The sequence below is a fragment of the Halichoeres trimaculatus genome, unplaced genomic scaffold (genome assembly GCF_033239565.1).
Source record: "Halichoeres trimaculatus isolate MK-OKI-2021-1 unplaced genomic scaffold, fHalTri1.1 fHalTri1_scaffold_20, whole genome shotgun sequence".
Classification (NCBI taxonomy): Eukaryota; Metazoa; Chordata; class Actinopteri; order Labriformes; family Labridae; genus Halichoeres; species Halichoeres trimaculatus.
In genome coordinates, this window is record NW_027437198.1 from 25,751,135 (window position 1) to 25,775,805 (window position 24,671).

At 38.9% G+C, this 24,671-nt stretch overlaps 1 protein-coding gene across 1 annotated transcript; it reads right to left on the reverse strand.

The window, feature by feature from the left end:
• Positions 1–1,297: 1,297 nt before the first annotated feature.
• kcnh4a (potassium voltage-gated channel, subfamily H (eag-related), member 4a) lies at positions 1,298–23,412 on the reverse strand. Its single transcript, XM_074696026.1, has 16 exons — positions 23,122–23,412; positions 15,284–15,517; positions 14,766–14,897; positions 13,400–13,533; positions 12,766–13,018; positions 10,598–10,755; positions 9,988–10,195; positions 9,409–9,603; positions 9,120–9,319; positions 7,140–7,389; positions 6,837–7,051; positions 6,711–6,749; positions 5,042–5,400; positions 4,876–4,955; positions 4,667–4,743; positions 1,298–3,299 (listed from the first exon to the last, which is right to left on the reverse strand). The coding sequence occupies exons 1-16, from the start codon at positions 23,195–23,197 to the stop codon at positions 2,316–2,318; spliced, it is 3,594 nt and encodes a 1,197-aa protein (XP_074552127.1). The 5' UTR covers positions 23,198–23,412; the 3' UTR covers positions 1,298–2,315.
• Positions 23,413–24,671: the final 1,259 nt, after the last annotated feature.

The window sequence follows — 24,671 nt, forward strand, 5'->3', positions numbered from 1 at the left end:
AATAAAATAAAATATAATAATAATAATAATAATAATAATAATAATAATAATAATAATAATAATAATAATAATAATTATTATTATTATTATTATTATTATTATTATTATTATTTTATAATTTGTATAGCACTTTTAAAAACATAATTTACAAAGTGTTTTGACAAGCATTTAGTAAACAAAATAATAAAACACAAACAAACAATGAGCACAATAAAGTAAAAACAAAAAGCACAGCTTAAATCAAGACTAACAGAGAGAGACAATGTAAAAAGACATGAGGTGAAAAGGTCCTTTCCATGATTAATAGTACTTTATAGGAACCAAGACAATACAAGAACCATGCAGCCTAAAAAGAGACCATGAGGACTTAACATAAAAAAAAAACATAAAATCAGCAAGAATAGGAAACGCAATAAAAAAGGGATGAAAGCAGAAAATATAAAAAGATGAAATGAAAAATGATGATAAAATTACAAAACAATAAAAAATAAGTGGCGATGATAAAATACAGTAATAAACATGAAGAGTTAAGGCAAATTAAAAGGTCTAAAAATTATCTATAAAATAGTTTAAAAAGGTGAACCATTAAAAAGTTAAAATCATAATTAAAAGCACATAATATAATTAATAAATTAACGAAAAGGAGTAAAAGTAGGTTAAGAAAAACAAACAGTAAAACAAAATGAGATAGAGATAAAAGACATTAAAAGACGGTAAAAGACAGTAATAGACAGCATCACATAAGGTAAGTCTGTAAAAGTGAGTGTTTAAAAGCTCAGATAAATAACTGGGACCCAGCCCCATGATTGCTTTAAAAGTAATCAATAAAATCTTAAAATCAATTCTAAAACTCACAGGAAGCCAGTGAAGGGAGGCTAAAACTGGAGTGATGTGATGCTGTCTGTTAAAACCAGTTAAAAGCAAAGCTGCTGCATTGATGTGTTGATTTGTATTCAATACATACTTTCTTAGCTTTAAACAACACATCAAAATACATGTTTTCCCCAATTATTTCTATTTATTTATTCCCTTTTTAATGATTAAAGGTGCAGTGCAGTGTTTTTCTGGTATAAAGACTTCAATTCCCATGAGCACTAGCATCTACTGATGTAATGACATGACTTTTGCTAAGACTTTTAACACTGCTTTTCTTAATTCAGGTTGACTGTATAGTTGTAGCGTAGCATGTTTTAGCCCGTGCTCTATCACTCTTAGCTTTCCTCTGCTCCTCTCTCCTCCAGTGTTCACTGTTACTACGAAATAAATCCAAGAAATCCTTTCTTCAATAATTGTGCTTCATTTTTTTAATCATCCCCAAAGAACAACAAATAGATACATAAATAATAAATAAATAAACAAATAAATAAAGCCAGATAAGCACCCACAATGTTTGGAGTCCAGCAAACATTCATAAATATATAATGGTGCATGCAACCTATCAAATAATCTGTGTGAGACCATAAAGGAGAGTTTGATAAAGGAAATCTTGATGATATCTTCACGGCTATAATTTTCAAATTGCACAAGAGGATTAATCCCTTTTTTTCATTCATAAAATACAATTATGTTGCTGTTTTGACAGCTGTCTTCATACTGCTACTGTGAACCTCAGTATAACAGCTAACATGCCTTTAGTACAACATAACGAGAGAATGTTCAGGGGCACATTTATAGGAGAAGTATATACAAAGAAGAACTGTGAAGGAATGCTGGTGTAGAGGATATCTAACACTGGACAACTCAACAAATCGAATTAATCATGCAGTGCAGTCATGGTGTAGTGATACTGATAGTTGTTTCAACAAAAGCTGAAAAAAAAGAGGTTATACTGGAAATGAAAATTTTAAAACAATGTTCTTCATCAAATGTAGAGATTCTGTCTTTTTGGTAGTTAGACTTAAACCTTAGTTTTGGAGCAATTCATCAGAACAGCCAGGTTTGGCTCACTGTGCTGAGCAAGGAAATGTTATAACCATCCATCACCACTGAGTGGCGCTGCATTCTAACAGATGCAACTTGTAGTTGATAATCAAATGGTATCATTAATATAAAAATATGCCAAAGATTTACCCCGTATTAGAATCCTCGAAGACAACCTTGTTGAATAAAAACCAAAACAGATGATTTCACCGGCAGTTAAAAGCAGTCTGACATGAAAACTGTTTTTTTTTTTTCGCTTTGGTGTGGCAAAATGTTTCAGTTGTTGTTCAGTTGGTAGGAGAAACTTATATGTAACAGAAACTTTCCTCTCAGAGTCTTTAAAGTGTGCTGAAGTTGATACTTTATTCCTGAAACTCCCCCCGACATGTCGGCTGTTATTGCAGTGTTTGTATTCCCTCCATGTCTAAGAGAGGAGTCTGAACTTCTACTGTCAGCGTGCTGTTGTTGCTCATGTCCTGATACTCGAGTTTGTCCGACCTCTCTTGATACAGTGAAGCTCTACAGTCTCTGCCGTCTGTCACCTGGCTCAGCAGGGAGTATGAAACACCCTGCATGTTGTGCACAGGGCTGGATCCCACTGGCTCATTCTGTCTGGGGCCACTCATGGCCCCCTGAAGGCTCTGGTTGTGACTCTTACAAACTGAAGCGTGGACTCTGAGCGGGCTGAGGGAGCTGAAGGTGGTGTGATACTGTGGCAGGCCTGAGGGGGTGATGGAGGAGTGGATAGGTGTCTGTGGGTTGTTCTGGTTCTGTGCTGAACCAGAGCTTGTTTGGACTCTCAGAGGTGAGTGGGAGTAGTTTGAATTAACCAAGGAGCATATTGGGTGAGAGTTGCTCACAGTGGGAATGGAAGCGCTGTAGGCCTGACAGATGACTGGGAAGGAAGTGAAGGCAGGGCTGAGCAGTGAGGGGCCTGCACGGGCATGTGGATGAGTCATGTAGGGTGAGTTTGGGGTCGTTCTGGAGGCTTGGAAAGGGCCACACTGCTTCTGTAACCTGTGAGCTGTGGCCCCTTCTCTGTCAGAGCAGTACATGTGCAAACAAGACGACATGGGGCTGGATGAGCGCAGCAGGGGGCTTCTGGTCTGGGTGGACATCCTGCTGCAGCCCCACACATTTCTGGGGGGATGGCTGATGGCTTCGTGATGAAGGTGCAGGCCGGTGGAGATGTTTAAAGGGACGTGGGGCTGCCAGCTGCTGGACACAGTCACGCTTGGACTGGAATCCATTTGGACACCATAGGAATATGAAGAGACTGGTGCTGGGTAATGGAGCATTGCCATGTGAGACTGTAGGAAATGCATCATGTCGTGTAACTCCTTGGACAGGTTGGAGACTTCCTGGTTCAAGTTGTTCACCTGAAAGGACGAGGAAAGATTGGATATGAGAACATTTATTCTATAGTTGAATAAGCTACTTTTACAGAACAGGGGTCTTTAACCTGCAGCTCTGGAGCCTCATGCAGCTCTTTGACTCTTTTGCAGAGGCTCCAAGGAGCTTTAAAACATATTATTAATATAATTAAGAAAATAGAGATTTTGATTCTGTGTAAATGATCTCATTAAACTGCCGACGTGAAAGCTAAGTATACATACTTGATATACTGCAGGGCATAAACAAACAACAAAAAATGATGAGTTAAGCAAAGTAATCAATATGTTATCAATTTGGGCATTTTTCTATTTATTAAAAACAATCATTTAATTAATATATATATATATATATATATATATATATATATATATATATATATATATATATATATATATATATATATATATATATATATATATATATATATATATATATATATATTAATTTAATTTTTGTTTTTTTTTGTTTTTAAAAATATCATGATGATTTTTATTTTTTGAGAATTTTTAAGATTTTACTTGATTTAAAATAATTTTGGACCTTTTAGAAATCTTAAAAATTTGTATGATTCTTGCAAATTGATTTGGTTTTAGTTTTTTTTAATTTTATTATTTTACTTTTTGCACATTTTTGAAAAATTCAAAGTTTTTTGTAGAAAATTTAGCAATTTTCTAAATCTTTCATTTCATTTAAGCAAGCTTGATATATTTCATTTTTTTCTACATTTTTGAAACCATTAAAAATTTATAATCAATAAAATTTTGATTTAAAAAAACACTTTGCATTTTATTTTTTATACATTTTGCAAATTTTTGAATATTCAAAGTTTTGGGGGCAAAATGTAGCAATTTTTAAAATGTTTTATTTAATTTTAGAAAATTTGATATATTTCCATTTTTGTTTTTTTTAAACATTTTTCAATTGATAATTAATCTTTTTAAACTTTTTTTTATTATTATTTTTGCAAATATCTGAAAATTCAAAGTTTTTGGGGGGAATTTAGCCATTTTTTAAATATTTTATTTCATTGTAGCAAACTTGATATCTTTCCGTTTTTATTAATTTTTGACACATTTTAAATACTTTGAAAAGTTTTTGAAATTTTGATGAAATTCTGTAAATTTTGCAAATTTTTTTACATTTCTAACTTTCTTTACATTTTTGAAAATTTGTTTAAAATTTAAAAGTCACTTGTACAATTTAATTTATAAAAAAAGTTCTCATTTAGATAATTATTTACTTGATTGTAACTATGTATAGAATTTTATACACTGTATTGTCTTTATTGTGAAGGTAAAGTAGATCTTGTGGCTCCTGAATGACTTTAATCCGGGTGTAAAATTGACCTCACCTCTTTGTTTAGCGTGCCGACATTCTGCCTCACTTCCTCCGTCTCCAGGAGCAGATTGGCGCTCACCTGAAAGCGATCTATGATGAAATACAGAGAAACAGCTGATCTGAGATAACACCCTTCACAGACTGAAACTAGCTGAACGTAGCAAAAATAAGTCAGAAGAGTGACATCTTTTAGTGCCCTCCCTTCATTAGGGTTGGCTTTACCTGCAACGTTTGTCTTTGCCTCACAGTGCTCCACGTTAAACTGAAAGGAGTGACTGTTGTCCTCTATTCCATCCACAACCCTGGTAGAAACAAAGATTAGAGAAACAGTTTCAGAGACTTTCAGAAAAGATCTTCATGTGTGGTTTGAGCAGGATGAGTGGGTTACCTCGGGCTAAGGTTCAGTGGACTAACACAAGGTAAGGACGGCACGAGCAGCTTGGCGGGCCGGTGTGCCGAGCCTGAGTCGCCCGGTAGAGGAGAAGGAGAGAGCTCCTCAGTGAAGTACGGCTGAGGAGAGGGGCTGAGGCCCCTCCCACCCTGAACAGGTGAGCGGCACAGGCGCAGCGCGTTGATGTGGCGGAGCTCCTCCCCCAACAGGCTGCTGAGGCAGGGCTGGTGGACCGGGCTGCCTGCTTCTTGGAACAGAGGGAGTTTCCTTTGCTGGGCGTGTCTCACGTCTTCTCCAAGCTCCAAGTCGTCTGCTTCAATTATAAACGGCACTTTATGGTCGACAGACCCACGAGTCTGAGGAAAGAAGGGTTCAAATTTAAACCTGTCATTTGTGTAAAAAGTGCTCGAACACAATGTCATGTTTTTTTATTGAATTATTTATTTTTCCTTTCTTTTTATGCATTACATTCACGCCGACTGGACTTTAAGGTGCACACACTGCAAAAAATTGAAATCTTATCAAATGTTTTTGTCTTATTTTAAGTAAAAATGTCTTTTTAGACTCAATATGAGCCACATTCACCTGATAAGTACTGAAAAATGTCTCTTTTAAAGATATTTAAAGACAAAAACGAGGTCTGAATTGATGGTTACAATTAAAAAACAATCAAAAATTTGCTTAAAACTAAAAAAGACTTGTACACAAGAAACTTTTTTTCTCATTCCATTGGCAGACTTTTTGTCTTTAAATACCTTAAAATAAGATGTTTTCTGGCCTGGTCAGGTGAATGTGGCTCATATTATGTCTAAAAGACATGGAAATAAGACAAAAGCATTTGATACACTGCAAAAAAGTAAAATCGTATCAAGTGTTTTTGTCTAATTTGGAGTAAAATTCTATCTTCTTAAACTTAATATGAGCCACGTTTACCTGACCAGTCCAGTAAAATGTCTTGTTTTAAGTTATTTAAGGACAAAAATCAGGTCCAAACTGCTTTGGATGAATAAAAAATTTCCCAGATCGAACAAGAGAAAAGTTTTTTGTATTAAGACATTTTTCTAATTTCAAGAAACTTGACAAGCACATTTTTCTTTTCCCATTGGCAGATCATAATTGTGCTTGCTACTAACAATCCAGACCTTGTTATTGTCTTTTAATACCTTGATATTAGAGGTTTCTGGACTTGTCAGTTGAATTTGGCTGATAGTAGGTTTAATAAGATAAACACACTCGCTTGGACTTCAGTTTTTTGTAGTACAGCTTCACATTACACCTTGTATCTTTTGTCTTTCTTTATATCTCTTGTATTTTATATCTTAACTTTTCTATATTCTACTCAACACAGTGAATAGCTTGTAATTCTGTACTATTTAGCTGCTAGCCTAACTTTATTTCCTTGTTAAGTCTTAGCAACTATACACCAAGTCAAATTTCTTGCATGTGCAAACGTACTCGGTAATAAAACCTGTTTCTGATTGTGATTCTGTAAGATTCAAGATTTCATTTCCAATCTGGTTTGGATTCTGTAGTGACAGGTTGCAGACACAGAGAGTGCTACAGGGAAATCTGAGCAAGAAAAAAGCTTCCCCCATCTGCTTCAGCCCAGACAGTAAAACACAGAACTGAGAAATACACTAAAGCACATACACACACATACACACACCTGCGACAGCCGGGATGACCATGGAAACTTCTTCCCTCCCTGTAAGTTTTGCAGGGATAATGAACAAAGGATTAACTCACATCATATTTATTTGTAGGATGAGTAATGTGATGGGAAATGTCTTACGTCAGCCTCACTGCCTTCTCTCAGGTTGTAGGTGAGGTTCTGATGGATGTCGGAGCTGAAGCGGCTGCCGTACTCGGGGTACAGTCCGAGGACCTCCCTCAGAGCCCTGACGCTGATGTACTGCAGGTCACAGTAGGTCAGCGCCTTCACATCTGCGTTGGTCTTAATCACCTGGTCCTGCTCCGGGAGGTCAGCCCCAATCAGATCACCTTTACCTGTGAGGATCATCAGAGACAGCAGAGGGATTACAGCAACAGTTTAAAGGTGCAGGGGGGCATAAGACAGGAACTGTTTCAAACTGACCCAGTATGGCCAGAACCATGCCATCTTTCAGAACCTCCAGAGACCCGGAGCAGACGAAATAGTTTGCTTGTAAAGCGTCTCCGTGTCGGATGAGATACTCCCCCGGTGCACAGAAGGAGGTCTTGATGTGCAGGGAGAGGGAGCGCAGACAGCCTCGGCTGGCGCGCTCAAACACGGGCAGCTGGAGGATGTCTTTGTTCAGATGCATGGCGATGTCTGCTCGCAGTTCATCTGGGAAATCATGCAGCAGCTTTGAAAAAAAAAAAAGAGACAGGAAAGAGAAAGTGAACTTTAAAGAGTGTGTGTATATGGAAATAAATACGTTTAATGCTCTCATGTGATGTGCAAAGCCTTCAGTTAAAAGACACGAGGTGTTGAAAGCAACATGTTCTCAGCAACCAGCGGCTGTGTCTGTTACCTTCAACAGTGAATTCATTATCTGCAGATGGTGGGGAGCGGGTGTTAATGAGGATTCTCTCTGTTTCAGCTCCTGCTCCTGTGTTACAGAGAGTTTCTCCCAGATCTGATCGGCTCTGGCTATTGTCATTGAGGCTCTATTTGCCATAAAGTGCTGTCTACTTAAAATAAATGGAATGAGACTCCAGAGGATTTGAAATGACCCTCATTCTGAGGATGACATCTCTGTAACTAGACCAGGGGTCTGCAACCTTTACTTTCAGAGGAGCTATTTTACCTCAGCTCACCTTAGAGTCATTCAGGATTAAGTCATTCCAGAGCCAAGAGAATCTGCTTTATAGTCCCAATTCAGACAATAAAGTGAATAAACTTGTCTACAAAGTGAAACTCAAGGAAATAAAACGAGAAGTCTTTTGAATTTATGAAATTGTACAAGTGATGCCATAGTTTAATATTTTTGATAAAACTGCAGAAATTAAAAAAATATCAATTTTTTTTCCCAATATTTGCTGAAACCTCCAAAATTTTTGTAATCTAAGACATTTGGTAAACGTAATTTTTTTTTTCTTTGAAATTTCAAAAATGTGAAAAAAAAAAAAAGTTAATATTTCAAGTACACAAAAGTTTAAATCATTCAAGTAACTAAAAAAATCCAAACTTTGAAGAGAAAAAAAAATTGAAATTTTTTACAACTTTCGAAAAATAGTGAGGTTTAAAAATTTGCTAAAATAAAAAATGAAATCGCAAAACTTAAAAAACTTTTAAAAATATTCAAAATTTTTAAAATCCACTGAAATAAAAAAAATGAAATGACAATAAATACAAAAAAAATTAAATGGTAAAAACTTCTTTAATTAATAAAAAAAAAAAATTGCAAAAAATAAAAATAAAAAGGATTTTTTGTAATTTTCAAAAAATATTAAAATTTTCAAAAATGTCAAAAATTCCCCCCAAAAAAATACTTTAATTTGAGGACTTATTGAAAAACTAACTAATCCATCTTTTTGTTGTTGTTTGCTCTTGTATTGCCACATATCCTTTATGTATATGAAGGTGCCTCGTTGTCAGTAAAATGAATCCATCCACACAGAATTAAAATCTGCATTTTCTTCCAGATTCGTCTTTTTGTAGATGTAGTTATCTTCCCAGGGCTGTAAAACTTGAGGTTAGCCACAGGTGCATGGAAAGTTGGTGGGCTGTTGATGTTGTAGGAGGTGAAGTAGAGCGGTGGCAGGCTTTATTGACAGATGGGATGAAGATTTAGTTCAACTAAATGTTAACACAGGATTTTATTTAGTGTCAGTGTCTTTAATCATCAATACCCTCTATAAGAAAAATGAAAATTCTTTATTTCAATAATATTTTCTAAAGCTTCAAAAAGCCACTGCAAAGGAGTCAAAGAGCAGCAGGTTGAAGACCCTTGAACTAGACTCATACACCCACACAAAAAAGGATTTTTTTTCCCTTCATGAAAAAAAGTCTGCTGCCAGACGTGAAACCCACTGAAAGAAAACATCACCAGAGGAAACGAGAGTAGAACAGACACCGAAGAGCACCTCCCACCTCATTGGCGTTGATGCCGTTGTTGACTGACCAGGTGGCCTGAAAATACTCCAGCATCCTCTGCTTCAGCTGCTGAGGAAGACGATGCACCCGGATGAAGTCTTTCAGATCCTTCATCCGGGTGTGGTAGAGGGAGCGGCGGGAGTACATGCGCTGGATGATGGCGGTCACGTTCCCGAAGACGACGGCATGCATCAGAGCTGAAGACGACACGGTGACATTAGGAGACCGTAAAGCCTGATCATCTGATCAGGGTGCTGATGATGTCATCAGCGCAGGGACCACTCACCTCCAATGAGCATGATGCAGATGGAGAAGATCTTCTCTGCGTCTGTGTTGGCGCACACGTTCCCAAAGCCGACGCTGGTGAGGCTGCTGAGGGTGAAGTAGAGCGAGGCGATGTAGGCGCTCGGCATGGAGGGACCGCCCATGGTGCTGTTGATGAACGGCGTGTCCAGACGCTTCCCCAGCTCCTGAAGCCATCCTGGTGGACGAGATCAGAGCTCCTTAAAAACAACCACCAGTTTCACCAGTTTCATGAGGGGATAAAGTAAATTATCAGTTTCAGTGGTTTCATTTTCTGCTTGGACGATCCTTTCTCTTCTGTGAGGTGATACACTGGGTGACAGCTGATTTAATTTCCACTGCTTCTCTGGTGATATAATGGGATTGTTCTGTGACCTGGACATCCTCTGGACCAAGAGGAGAGGAGCTAGAGGCTGAAATGATGTTTTTAGGCATCCAAGCATGGCGAGAGATAAGCTGCACTGATCTGCTGAGGTTGCTTTGAGAGGCAGTGAAATTAAAGCACGGGGATAAGTTTGAGCTCCTGATTTGGAGCTTTTAGAAACAAACGTAATGTGCTCACCTATATCCCAGGTAACAGGGTTGCTGCTTTCAATCTCCTGCCGTCCAATGACGTACCACACGCAGGCCATCCAGTGAGCCAGCAGAGCAAACACTGACATGAGCAGAGTCAGGACCACGGCGCTGTACTGGGAGTACCGGTCCAGCTTCTGTAACAGGCGCAGGAGACGGAGCAGGCGGACCGTCTTCAGCAGGTGCACCAGCGACGTCTTCGGCAGCAGATAGAGGAAAAGCTTTAACATCATTTTTCATCAAGCAGCAAACATTCAGAAGCCAGAAAAGTTTCAGCGAGAGTCAATGGTGCCAAAAATAAAAAAACATGGCTGCAGTTTGAGAGGTCACCAGAGGTCAACAGAGGCCTGAGGCAAAGTAAGACTTATTCATGAGGCGTGCTCGTGTTGTTCTGCGAGATAAACTAAGGCCAAATATACACGAGAGCTCAGTGAAGTGGTTCAATTTGGAGGAATAATCATCTCCAGTGCAACGCTCGCAAGGAAACACACAAAACTTCAGCGGCTAGTCGAACACTTAGGGAACTCAGAGAGACAGGAAGTCAAATCAACCCCGCAGGCAAATCGTTCATGATGATGTGCAGAAGATAATAATCTCACCACTGTGATGTTGAAGATGTAAAGAAGGTCAAAGGGCAGGGCTGCGATCAGATCCACAAAGAACCAGGTGGTGCAGTAGTGGAGGTAGATGGAGCGGGCGTCGTACACCACCTGACCTGACTGACTCACGTACGTTGTGCGGAAGTTTAGGATTATATCTGGAGGAGAGAGGAAGGGGTCCAAAGACAGAAAGAACAGGAAATTTAAAAGCTTAAAAGCTACACTGTAAAAAGTAAATTGTTGATTCAACTCACTCAAGGCATCTTGTTGCTTTGACTGAGTAAATTCAACATGAAGTGTCAAATAATTTGAACCAAAAAAAAAGGTAAAGAGAACTACAAAAGATGTTGGTTGAACTTAATTCATCAAGTTTTTACAGCAAAGTAATTTTTGTTGTGATGGTGTTTTGTAACCGTGAGTGAGGAGGGGACACAGTGGATACAAGACCCTGCTATACATTGCACGGAGTCTGTCAATCCTTGCCGTGTCCGGACTGGGTGAGGTTCCCCGTGTTGAGTCAAATTAAGCCGCAGGCTCCACTCCTGGTGGTGCCCTCCCGTCAATTCCTTTAGGTTTCAGCTTTGCTATTTTTTAATTTCTATTCTTTTGTCGTTGTTTTTGTTTTCGTTATAACCAAAGTGTGACGCTGGAGAGTGCTTGGGTTCTGGCTCTGTGACGTGGTCCTGTTGTTCTGGTTTGGGGGCAGGGTTTTTTAGAATTTGGGGGCAGGGCTACTCTAGATTTGGGGTTGGAGTCTGCTTATTTAAAGTTACATGTTGCACGGAGGGAACAGGCTGTCTGTGCTCTACATGGCACTGTCCTAATCCTAATCCATCAACACATCTCATTAATAAGCATTATCATTTAACGCACTGTAAAAATCATTGAGTACAAGGGAGGACAGATAGCCCGTCCACGCAGATGAGCACAGACAGTCAGTCTGTGCAGTAGAGCACAGACGGCCTGTGCCACCCTCAGTGTACAGCAGGGTCCTATATCCACTGAGTTTCCTCCTCACTCACGGTTCCAAAACACCATCACCACCATCAAATTACTGGCAGGAGGTTTGCAATATTTTACTGTTATTTTACAGTGTAATTTTTTTTAAGAGCTGTATTTAAACATAACAGGGTTTACTTTAAATATTGCCAAGTAAATTTGCAATAGTTTGTGACAGTGTACGCAAGAAAACTTTGCTTTCAAGAGCAAAAAAAAAAGACGTTTTCATGATTTTTTTTAAATTACCCATCAATATATATTTTTTTAATGCCAACAATGCATCTGGGTAACACTTGCAGAAACATGATGACGTATGCGTGTTTTAGTCCCACTCCCACCAAAATACATTTTTTTCAAGTTGACCCCCCAAAAAAATGTCAGTTTTTTTTCTTTTACTTTTTTTACCAATAAAAAGTCAGAATTCTGAGAAAAAATTGAATTCTGACCTTTTTCTCTGAAAAATAAAAGTAATGAGAAAAAAAATTGGATGTATTTTTTTTCAGTGGCCCTTATCTTTTTCTGTACATTTCTGATTTATGTGAACATAGATTTTATAGTTGAAACATATATTTCTAGTTGAGATGATGCCAACTTATAATCATGTGTTATCACAACAGCTCCATACTGACTATTTATGGTCATACTGACTAAAAATAATATGTTACAATAGTAAATGTGCAAAATCACTTTTTACACTTTTTACTTTTAACATTCTATTAACTGATATAAAACCTTTACTTTCTGTTAAACTAAACTGATGGAGAGTGTTTGTGAATCCACATGAATGGGTTCAGATATTTGACCTGCTGCACCCTGCTCTGTGGAAATGTAAATGACTCATCGACAGCAGAAAAACTTCTGGAGAGGTTAAGTCGCAGTGTCTCATGACAGATGTGCCATCACACCTCCTTTGCAGGTAAAGCAAGAAATCTAATTGTGGTCCGTAACCGGGGGCAACAGAGGCACCTTGCGTGGGTGAGGAAAGGTGGGAGCTCTCGTTATGTGTTGGCCATCGCCACGGAAACCCCTGCAGTCACACTGGAAATAGAGTTGCACCTAATTTGAAGTGAGCATTGTTGTCTTCACAGAAGTCAGTGGAGGAGAGAATCCTTCCAAACAATAATAAAACATAATGTTAATGAAAATAAATACATCTGAAAATGTCCCACCAAGGATGAAGAGCATCTCCACTGCGATGTCCGAGCCGATGGTGCTGCGGCTGATGAGCGAGTGATGGTCGCTGCCCTCATCGTGGCTGACGAAGCAGATGTCGTAGGGCACGGCCACTGCAACGTAAAACGTGGCGAGCAGAATGAGCCAGTCCCACAAGGCCTTGGAGATGCTGTAGTGCAGCAGGATGAAGCGTGACTTCTTCACGGCTGCCACCTTGTACTCAGGTACAGACGGTTTCTGAAACACGCTCTGGAAGAAGCAGCAGAGTTTCACAGACAGAGAGAAAAGAAATGAATAATGCAAAGTCTGAATATTAAGTTCTGTCATCAACATCCTGCTGCTGATTGGAGAGAAGGAGCGTTTTCTACGAAACTAGAGCTCTCTGATTGTGATTAGGGTTTCGTTGATTGGCAGATGGATGAGGGATAAATTTTCAGGTTAGAGGAAATCACGTTGATCCAGTGGTGAAAGAGAGACAGAGGCTTTAGTCACACTTTGAAGCTTGTTTCCTTTACCCTATACTCCCAACATTTCCCATCTCTCTGCAGCTGTTCTGTCTCGTAAAGACAAACATGTCTCAGTCATACTAAATCCTGAAACACAAATCAGTACTCAGGCTCATGTGCTCACTCTGGTCAGTTTCCTCTTCCCCCTCTTGGTGAACAGGTTGCTGAGATGCTGCAGAATGGTCCTTCCTCTCTCTCTAGCTTGGGAAAAATGTGATCGGCTGCTTTTGACGTTCTCCTGAGCTGCCTCGGACATACCTGTGAGGAAGACAAGAAAGACGCATTATGTTATATGGTTAAACTTGCAGATTGATACTGTTAGGCCAAGGGTCTGCAGGATGTGACTCTGAAGCATCATGCAGGTCTTGACTTTAAAAAATTAGACATTTTGAAGTTTTTGATTGTTTTTTTTAATTGAGCAGTTTTTGTAAATTATTTGAATTGCATTATTTGCAATTTATTAAAACATTTTTGCAGTTTTGCATTTTTTTGAAAATCAAGCAAATCTTGGAATTACGGTATTTAAATTCTTTGCTTATTTATGAATATGAGTTTTGGCAAATTTAAAATTTCTTTAATTTTTTTAAATTTTTAAATGTATTAATTAATTTCAATTTGTATTTTTTTAAGGTTTCTGCAAATTAAAACATTTTTGGAATAAAGCAAATTTTTGCAAATTATTTGAATTCCATTATTTGAAAATTTTCTGGCAAATTTTTGCAGTTTTTTGCAATTAAAAAAATGAATTTTTAAATAACGATATATATATTTTTTTGCGAATTGAAGGATTTTGGCAATTTTTGCAAATTTTAAATTTCTTCAATTTAATTTTCTTCAATTTTCAATTTTCTTCAATTTTTTCTTTTTTTTAAAAATTTTTTTTCAATGTATTTATTTATTTAGATTCGCAAATTCGTTAAGGTTTTTGTAAAATTGAAACATTTTTTCAAATAAGCAACTTTTTGCAAATTATTTAAATTCCATGGTTTTAAAATTTTTGGCAAATTTTTGCAGTTTTTTCAATTTTTAAAAAAATAAAACAACATTTTCAAATAACAACATTTGATTTTTTTTTTGCTAATTGATGAATTTTTGCAAATTTTGCTAATTTTAAAATTCTTGGCATTTTTGCAATAAAAAAATTGAATTAGCAAATTTAAAATTTCAAAATTTTCGAGATTTTAAAACTTTAGAAAAATGTGTAATTTCTTAAATTTCAAAAAAGAAATTGCAAATTTATTCAAAATTTAAAACTTAGACATCACATGTACAATTTTACACATTTGTCTTCTTATTTAGGTTTTTTTTTAGTAGCATTATTCACTAGATTTTTACTATGTTCAAGCTTTGTACACTTCCTTGTCTTTAATGTGAAGATAAAGTAGATTTTGTTGCTCCTGAATGGCTTTAATCCCAGGGAACTGAGTCAAAAATGGCTCCTGTGAATGTAAGGGTCACAGACCCCCCTGATAGCCCAACTTATGTCTCACCGTCTCCTCGGCTGTGCCGACGATTCTTCCCACGAGTTTCACTGACGTCTTTGAAAGACAACAGGAAGAGCACCACCTCACCTTTCTCGTTCTTGATTGGCACGATGTCCAACAGGCACCAGAAGGAATTTCCTGAGAGGATTAGAAACGTGTAAGATGAAGACAAAAATATCAATACAGCTGCAACAAAGCTTTAGATCTTTGTCAAAGAGAAAAACACACTTCTGCTTCAGACAGGTGTGAGGAAGAGGAAAGCAGACAGTGCCAACAGTTTGTCAAAAAAAAAAAATTAACTTGATCAGTTTTTATGCTTCAGTTAATACACTTATTGACAGCAATGTGACAAAGTTTGCTTTGGAGAGTTTTCAAAAACAACTTTGAAAAATAAGTTTTTTTCAGCTCTTAGAGAAATGAGCAGGAATATTAAATTGATGCTGCTTTTTTGATTCTTTTGATGCACAGGTAAGTATCTGTTAAAACAGATGTGATTATTGTTTTCTACTGTCCACGTCTCTCACCATGCTTCCTGTAGAAGCAGACCTCCCCCTGGAACTCCTGTTGACCCTCCAGAGCTTTCTCCACCTGCTGGATCACGCTCTCATTGGTCTCGGCTCCGTGCAGAAAGGTGCAGGTACAGGTTTTCTGCATCACCTCAGTCCTGGCAAAGCTGGTCAGCTCGCAGAACCCATCAGAGCAGTACACAATGGGGTGGCCATGGCGGCCTTTGGCGTTCCCCAGCAGGAAGTTACTGTCTGCAAGAGAATATAAACAAGATCATTAGGTGTCCTCCTCCTCCTCTATCCTGCATCCATATATCCCTCTGTGTATGAGGTGTTTGTTGATGCTTTGACAGGAAATAACTTTTTTTTTTTTTTAACTCAGTCTGAGCCATTTTATTCGTTTTCAGCTCAGACTTCAGAAACGGTCTCCAGTGCTGCCCCATCATCAGAGGGAGCTTTGAAGTGAGCTGGTGGTCTGTATAAAGTCCGAGGATTCATGCAGGGTCTCAGCTGGCTCCCTGGCTTCATGGGAGACTGAGGCCATGTGGGTAATTAGCATGTGGAGCAGTATGTCAGTGTGTGTGTGTGTGTGTGTGTGTGTGTGAGGGTTTTTAGAATTAATGCAGGAAGAGAAATACAGACACAAACATGACACACACAGTTATTCCTCTGGGTGTGAGGGGAAAAAGTTGTTTTCTGTGTGACTAGTTCTCCTTTTGGTGCCTTAACCACCTGCTAAAGCTGATTTCCTCCATTTCTGCAATGCTACGAATCTCAAGATGAAACCACACCTTCTTAAAAAACTGTAAATAAGAAATTTAGTCTGAACTGTGCGATATGCTGCAGGATTTCTCAATTTATTAAACAAACTTTGCACAAAAGCTCACTCTCCTTGGAACGCTTTCGATAAGTCGATGAACTATGTCAGCTCAATATTACATTTCAACCAAAGTTTTTTCACTCATTACTGAACAACATGCAAAGAGGAGAACATGTGTGCCTGAGGAATCATTTTATACCAGAGATAAAAATCTTTGAGTAAACTATTTAGACAGAAATTAAAGCCTTGTTTGGGAGGAAAAAACACCATTAAAATCTTTGCTAACTGCTGCAACCTTTAAGGGTTGTTTCAGGGCGATGAGTGTAGGTGGAGAAGCAGCACTAAAAGCTCTAAAATTCACAACAAAGTAAGAAATATTAATCTGAAAGATGCTAAATGTCTCTTTGTTTCTGCAGATTGGTCCATGAGGAGCTTTGTGATGGTTTAGAGCTGAAGAAACGGCTCTATAATGGGAGTGTGTTGGAAACAAACTGCAGAATGATTTGTTAAAGTTAATAACTATGGATGTATGAAGCAATCCATGGCTGCAGAATCTTAACATTATTATTATTTTCATCATCATCATCACAACTAGGGCCCGACCGATTTATCAGCTGGCCAATTCAATCAACTGATTACAGCCTTTTCAAAGAGAGCTTTTTTTTTTTCCAAAAAATGAAGAGCTCTTTTCTAAGACGCTATAAATCCGTTTTCATTTAGAAGGTATTTACATTATTTACCCAGACCCACCATTGGGTTGACTGGGGAACTGAACTCTGAAATACAATTTAAACAGGGAAATATGGCTTTCTGGCATTAAATAGGCACAAGCACAACATGGTAGTTCACGAGGATCGTAACCACAGGACTGTTGTCCTGTTGTATGCGCGCGAGGCAGAGTGTGACGTCAGCGTTTCCACTGAAAACGCCGGCTTACTGTTTACACGGCAACAGTGTCAGGAGCGTTTCAGGAAAATCCCACTCTGGAGGCCGTTTTTAAGGCCCCGTTTACACGACGCCGAAAACGGTCGATTCCGCAAACATTTCTTTGCGTTTTGGCCTTCCGTTTAGACGAGACCACGTTGCGTTTTCAGTGAAAACGCAAACTTTTGAAAACGCTCCCCAGAGTGGAAAGATCTGAATCCGCTCCTCCATCCAGCTTCGTGTAAACACAGAGCGGAGCGTCTCAGGGTGAAACGCTGACGTCACCGCATGCGCACTCGCAGTTTCAGGTAAAGGCTCCACGCTCAGCCACATTTCCAGTTGAACCAGTAGGTGGCGGTAATGCGCGTTATGGTTGGATTGCCGACCGTCTCACACAACAAAACGGCAGAAAAAGAAAGAACAGAAGAGGAGACTTCTCCTCCTGGAGTCGTATGAACGCGGATCGTTTTCACGCCGTCCTCATGTAACCGCGGGTGGCTTTTGAAAACGCAAAGGAAAAATCGTTGCGGGAGTCTCCGTGTAAACGGGGCCTAAAAGTTTGCGTTTTAGGTCGGCTGAAACGTCGTTTCCGTGTAAACACAAGGCTGAAACACAACAAAACGTTTGCGTTTCACCCTAAGGCCCCGTTTACACGGAGACTCCCGCAACGATTTTTCCTTTGCGTTTTCAAAAGCCACCCGCGTTTACATGAGGACGGCGTGAAAACGATCCGCGTTCATACGACTCCAGGAGGAGAAGTCTCCTCTTCTGTTCTTTCTTTTTCTGCCGTTTTGTTGTGTGAGACGGTCGGCAATCCAACCATAACGCGCATTACTGCCAACTACTGGCTCAACTGGAAATGTGGCTGAGCGCGGAGCCGTCACATTAAACTGCGAGTGCGCATGCGGTGACGTCAGCGTTTCACCCTGAGACGCTCCGCTCTGTGTTTACGCGAAGCTGGATGGAGGAGCGGATTCAGATCTTTCCACTCTGGGGAGCGTTTTCAAAAGTTTGCGTTTTCACTGAAAACGCAACGTGGTCTCGTTCTTGTTGTGTCTGTCTTTTTTCTCTTTTTCTTTTATATCGACTTCGAGTCTCCTCAATAAAGACGAAGATGATGATGATGAGATAAACGTCTAACTCTGGGCTGTCTGCTTGGACTTTTTTTTTCTCTACTGCTATCTTCTCTGTGAGGTACAAGAGTGAGCGACAGCAGGGCAACGTTACAGGAGTGGGATGAGCAGAATTTGTCTACTGATAACTATCTAACAGCACTGTGAAATTGACAGTGACCTAGCGCTAGCTTGATGCTAACGTACACGGCAAATTGCGTTGGTATGCTACCAGTTAGCAAACGTTGATTTAACTTCGGTACTACAACAAAATTTCAACTTTCACCAGAGGAAATTATCACGATTACTGATTGTAAACAAAACTGAAGACTCAAACTGTCGAAATACTCACAGGTAAATGTTCTTCAAACGGGTAGTTGAAAGAAATGTGAAGTGAAGGCTTTTGGCTGACTTCAGCATAACTACGGCAAGCTCAAGGTTCCAAAAAAGTCAAAGCACTGCTATGGGTTGCTTGGTTTACTTCTTCTTTGCATGGTTTTGCACTTGAAATTCCTCTTTGTTATAAAATTAAACACTAAAGGACAAAGTAGTATTATTATTTAAAGTGAAAGTTATTTTAATCCATTATATGTTATTAAAATCAATTAGCCGAATAATGGGTTATTGGATATTTTTTTCTTGTAAATAAAAAACCATATTGGTTGGGCCATAAAGAAGAAATGTCAAACTTTATAGCACATTTTAATACAACCACAGTTGACCAAAGTGCTGTGCACGCTTAAAAAAAATCAATAAAATCAAATAGTAATAAAAATAATTTCAAAGACTAGATTTAATATAATATATAATAATAAAATCCGTATGTTTGTACTTCCAATAACCATAACTAAACAATAACACTCAGCAAGAGTGCAGTAAAAGTCTTGCTCCAAAGCACTAAATAAGGATGCAGCCTCATCGGTGATACAAAACCTCTGCAGCACACAGTTTTTATTAGCGATACTCCTTGTTTCCAAAAGTTGCACATTAATTTAATCCTACATTTATTTTTACATTCCTGCACTGGGTTTTCTAAACTGGACACCAGGCAGCACAGAGGAGGTGTTAACAGGAATATATGTGCACCTTGTAATGCATTTACCTGAGTAACAGTCCAGTCAATCTCAGAAGAAACTAAATTAGATCTTCCCAAGCGTGTGTTGCCATAGTGATTTGTGTAGAAGAAGAAAAAAAAAAGCAGAAGCATATGCCAATGCTGCAATTTGCATTCACTGGGTTACTGAGACACTGTGCCCTCTGCAACTCACACATAAAGCAGCGAGAGGATCACAATGTCAGCTCTTTTTTTAGAGACTAAGGTTATTTACAGATATGAGTCAAAGTAAGTGAATAAAAGCTCACAATCAGGAGGGAGTGAGGATGTTGTAGACACATTTTCAGTTTTATTTAGAGAAGACAAATTCAGAGCATCTGTTGTGAATCATTTTGATCCATCAGTCAGTGTTTCACTTTCTTCATTCTTTCGTCTCTCGTACCACGGGACATCCTCATCTTCATCTGCTTTTATTCACTCTCTAAATTGGACTCACTCAAACACAACGACCCTCTCCACTAATTAGCTCTTGACAGCTCTTGTAGGGAGGAGAAAGATGTGATTCTCACACCCACCCGGGCAATTAGCACGAAACACTGACGACAGGATGGTGTGAGGGGGAAAAAAAAGAAAAGCTGCAGCAGGTGCCGAAGTCACGTCGACGGTTTAAAACTCCTGAGAGTCTCCACCATGAGGGTGTGGGGAGGAAAGTATTTTAGTCGCCATCTGAGCTTTTCTCACTCTGTCACATCATTGTGATCACGTCTTGAGCAGGTTTTTAGATTTCGTGCAGAAGCTCCTGATTGGCTTCTGTCTAATTGATTTTTTTCCTCTCACACACCTGGCTCGTGTGAATGCCACCTCTGTGTCGGTGTCATGAGCTATTTGTGGGGATCATCTGGATTGAGAAATGAGCTGAAATCGACGCTCTGCAGTTACACTCTTTGTTTTCAGAGAGATGTCGTCATGCAGAAAGCTTTCAGCTCAGCACAGAGTGTTAAACTCAGTTTTTAAAATGCTGAAGTCGTCTGCTCTGGGGCCATCTCCTTCCTCTCTGTTGGCCCCTCACCTCCCACACAGATACTCGGTCAATCCACCCACACATGCAAACACTGATCCTCGGGCAAATTTAAAAGGAAAAAAAAAAAGAAAATGTCTGCCAGCCAGATTTGTGTTTGTGCAAATGTGTGTGTATGTGTGTGTGTGTGTGTGTGTGTGCAAAACTCAAGGACGAAGCAACATGAAGAATGGATCGAGGGGTTGTGTGTGTGTGTGTGTGTGATGGGGAGATACAGGCAGCACTGGTGCCATCACAGTGAATCTGTGAATTTGTGAAGTTGTACAAGACATTCTGACCCGTAGACACACCATCACACTCCCATCCTGTCTGGAAAGAGCTCCACACTGTAAAAAAACTGAAATCTAATCAAGAGTTTTTGTCTTATTTAGAGTAAAAATGTCTAATTTTACTCAATATAAGCCACATTCACCTGACCAGTCCAGAAAAATGTCTTGTTTCAAGTTATTTAAAGACAAAAATGAGGTCTGAATTGCTGCAACAAGTTGCTAAATCTGCAAATGATAAAGGAGAAAAGTTACTTGTATTGAGACGTTATTCTAGTTTCAATCAATTTTTGATAAAATTTCCATTGAGCAATTTTTTTAAACCGGTTACAGCAACTCAGACCTCATTTTTTGTCTTTAAACAACTTGAAACAAGACATTTTAATGGACTGGTCAGGTGAATGTGGCTCATGCTTTGCTGCTTTTATGCTTTGCTTTAGAATCAGCCTGGAGCAGAGGGTGACCAGCATCCATCCACTGCAAAAAAAAAAAAAAAATGAAATCACCAAATGTGATGTCTTATTTTGAGTAAAAAAATATCTGATTATACTCAATTTGAGCCACATACAACTGACCAGTTCAGAAAAATGTCTTGTTGCAAGTTATTTGAAGACTTAAAAAAAAAGTCTGAATTGCTTCTAACAAGTAAAAAAAAATCTGCTGATGAAAAAAAAATACATTTTCTACTGAAAATAAGACAAAAACACTTGATAAAATTTCAGATTGCAAAAAAAAGAAATTTTCTCATGTGATTTTGTCTTATTTTCAGTAAAAAAAAAAATGTTTTGATATGATCCATATTCATCTGGCCAGTTCAGAAAAATGTCTTATTTCAAGTTATTTAAAGACAAAAATGAGATCTGAATAACTGTATATTTAAAAATAATAATAATAATAATAATAATAATAATAATAATAATAATAATAAATCTGCTTATGGAACAAGAAAAAATTGCTGAAATTTGCTTAAAACTTTGAAAATATCTTCATAAAAGTAACTTTTTTCTTGTCTCATCTGCAGATATTTTTACTGGCTACAGCAATTCAGACCTCATTTTGTCTTTGAATAACTGGAAACAAGACATTTTTCTGGACTGATCAGGAGAATGTGGCTCATATAGAGCAAAATAAGACAATTTTTACTGAAAATAAGACAAAAAGACTTTATAAGATTGTTTTGTAGTGAAGGGATGCTGATCACCCTCTGCTCCTGGTTGATTCTGAAGCAAGGTGTGCACTGCAAAAAACTGAAATCTTATTAAGTGTTTTTGACCTGTATTGGATAAAAATTGATTTTTTCATACTTGATATGAGCCTCATCCAACTTATCATTCCAGAGAAATGTCTTGATTTAAATCGTTTAAAGATAAAAATGAGGTCTGAAATACTGTAACGAGATAAAAAAAAAAATCTGCTGATGGAACAAGAACAAATTTGCTCAAAAAAATGGTTGAAACTAGAATATTGTCTTAAAACAAGGAACTATTTTCTTATATCACTGGCAGATTTTTTTCCATTTAGTTTATACGGTAAATAAAATTTAGCATAAATGGGAAATGACCCAATAACAAATAAGTAACAAAATTAAACAAAACCAAACAAACAGCTCAGGTGGGTCTGGTTTTACACAAAGATAAAAAAAAAAAAAAACAATATCTCTTCTGTTTATAACAGGAAACAATCCAGACTCAAACAATTCCTTTTAATTCACTGACTTTTAAGATATTCAAAGGGGAACCAGTTCAAACTACTCCATCCTTTAACTGTGGGGCTCTTATCACTAATCCACAGTAACAACATGTTTCTCCTGGCAGCAAATGAAAGGATGATATACAACCTTTTATTTCCTTCAGTGTCTAACATCTGACCTGGGAGACCCAATATCAGAGACATCTGACTCCAAATTTCTTATTATTTCATTTCAAAAAGGGTTTCTGAGCAATGCTTCTGAACAGTATGACATGACCATAACCTGTGGGTCAAATTTTCTCTTTTACATTTAATACACAGTTTTTTGCAGTGTGAACTGTCAGACTCAGACTGATTCAGCAGGAAAGAAGCAAAAACTGTCAAAACTCTGTGCCTCTAAAAAAAAAAACACCAGGCGTGGAAATAAACAAGCGAGCAGCAAAGCTCATGGCGACACATTCAGCATCTGCATCAACAGTCTCCATACAGAGGAGGACGGTGCATCGTGCAGAAGATCTCTGCACATCATAATAAGGAGAGTCGGCTGTGTTGGCACAGAAATGACATCTTTGAATTAGCAGAAGTTTGAGCTGGAAACGTGCAGGATTTTAACAAGCAGCTCATTGGCTCAACAGGTGCATTTCCTGATAAAGTCTACCATCCTCGTCTGCACTGCTCTGCTCTGACTTACAGTCTGATAATTGGATCTCTGTGCTGTTGAACACATTCATTCACAGCAGTGTTTCAGTGTCGGTCAACTCTAAACTCTAAAATCCTAAAAGCAACAGAGCAACTGGAGCTGGAGCTGGAATTTGTCTGGTTTCAGGTATCAGCATTTCAGAAGTGTGCACAAAGAAAAGATGCATAAAAAGTCCCAAAGATGTCAAAATCACTTTCTCCAAAACAAACTTACGAGTGCCGTCAAAGTGGTTTGCGATGGTGTCCAGGAAGGTGTTCTGTGGAGCGAGGAGGCCTTTCATCACAGGCATCTTGGCGGCGGTTTCTCTGGTTGGTCAGAATCCTCTCTAAACTCTGATGAAACCTTTTCCTCGCCTCCTGCAGGAGTCTGCGTCTGAATCTCAGCGCCGTTTTCTTAAATCCTCTTCTCCAGAGCCGAGTCAGAAGCTTTGTGGTTCTGCTGCGCATCCATCTGCTCCCATCACTGCTCCAGTCTGAGAGTGAAGCCTCAGCTCCCTTCACTCCGTCTAACTCCACTCAGCATGCTTCCTACCTCCTCCCTCCCTCTCTGTCTTTCCTATGATTCCCTGAACCATCCCCCTTTTTTGACAGGCTGTATCAGTGATCTCTCTGCACCACCCTCACCGCTGCATTTATTCACAAACCTCCTAATTGGGAAGCAAACGGTGCCAGAGCTCAGAATGCTGCAATCCACATCGCTGACCATTGATGTGTTGTGTTTCTGTGTTCCTGTGATGTGTGTGTGTGAGCGGTTGCTGTGGATGTTTGAAACCTGAAGGACGACTCTTTTGTGTCAGAGTTTTCATCCTTTTCCTTCTTCTTCTTCTTCTTCTCTCCTGTGGACAAATTGAGGTCAGAGGTCAAGCTGCACAAAGCGTTTCAGTGTGTGATCATGGGTTGTGGAGTTAGCGACGCCGTGTCCACCCTGCTTCTTCGCAGCAGCCTCAATTACCACCCTCCACGTGTGGATCGGGCTTTTGAGTGCAATCACATCTCCACGGAGAGCTGACATTTCATTGAAGCCCAGGTTATTAAATATAACACTCCAAAGGTTAATGCACAGTCTGATTAAACGCAGCGTGAGTTTTCATCGCCAGCAAACGTTTGCATGGATCCGTTTGTGAAGATATATTCTGGTTTTGGTGAGAATCTGATTAAAGCTGCAACCTGATTACGTGTTACCCAGCAGAAATGCTTTGTGTGTGTGTGTGTGTGTGTGTGTGAAACCAATTACTGCTTCAGAAGCATCAGAGCTGTCATCAAGCTGTCTTCAGCGTGTAGTTCCCCTGAGTCTGTGCTCACCATCACTAAATAAAACTGTCCTCTGTCTTTATCATGATTTCCAAACAGAGCCAGTCAACCAATCAGGCTTTAGTTAATTTCTGTTTTTAATCTGACTTTGTTAAACAGGATTAGACACACTCCTGTTGAGGTGCCCTTAAGCAAGGCACCATACCCCAGCTGCTCAGTGTTTGAAATAAGTGTCTGTTGAGTGAAATTGTAAATTGTCGTTGAGTTACCTGTCTGCTGGGGGAGGGCACTTCCTGGTTGGAGCCAAAGGTGCGGCCATGCTCGTTGGAAGACTCCAAGTGCTCTGTGGGAAGGTTAGGTTAACTTAGTCTAGGTTGTCACTGGGTCTGCAGCCCATTAAGGCTGTGGCATTCAGAGGACCTGGTCTTCGTGGCCTGTGTAGACCACATGGGCCAAACTGAGCTGAGACGGTCTGGTCCACAGAGCATTTCCTGTTTGTCACCCTCGATGTTA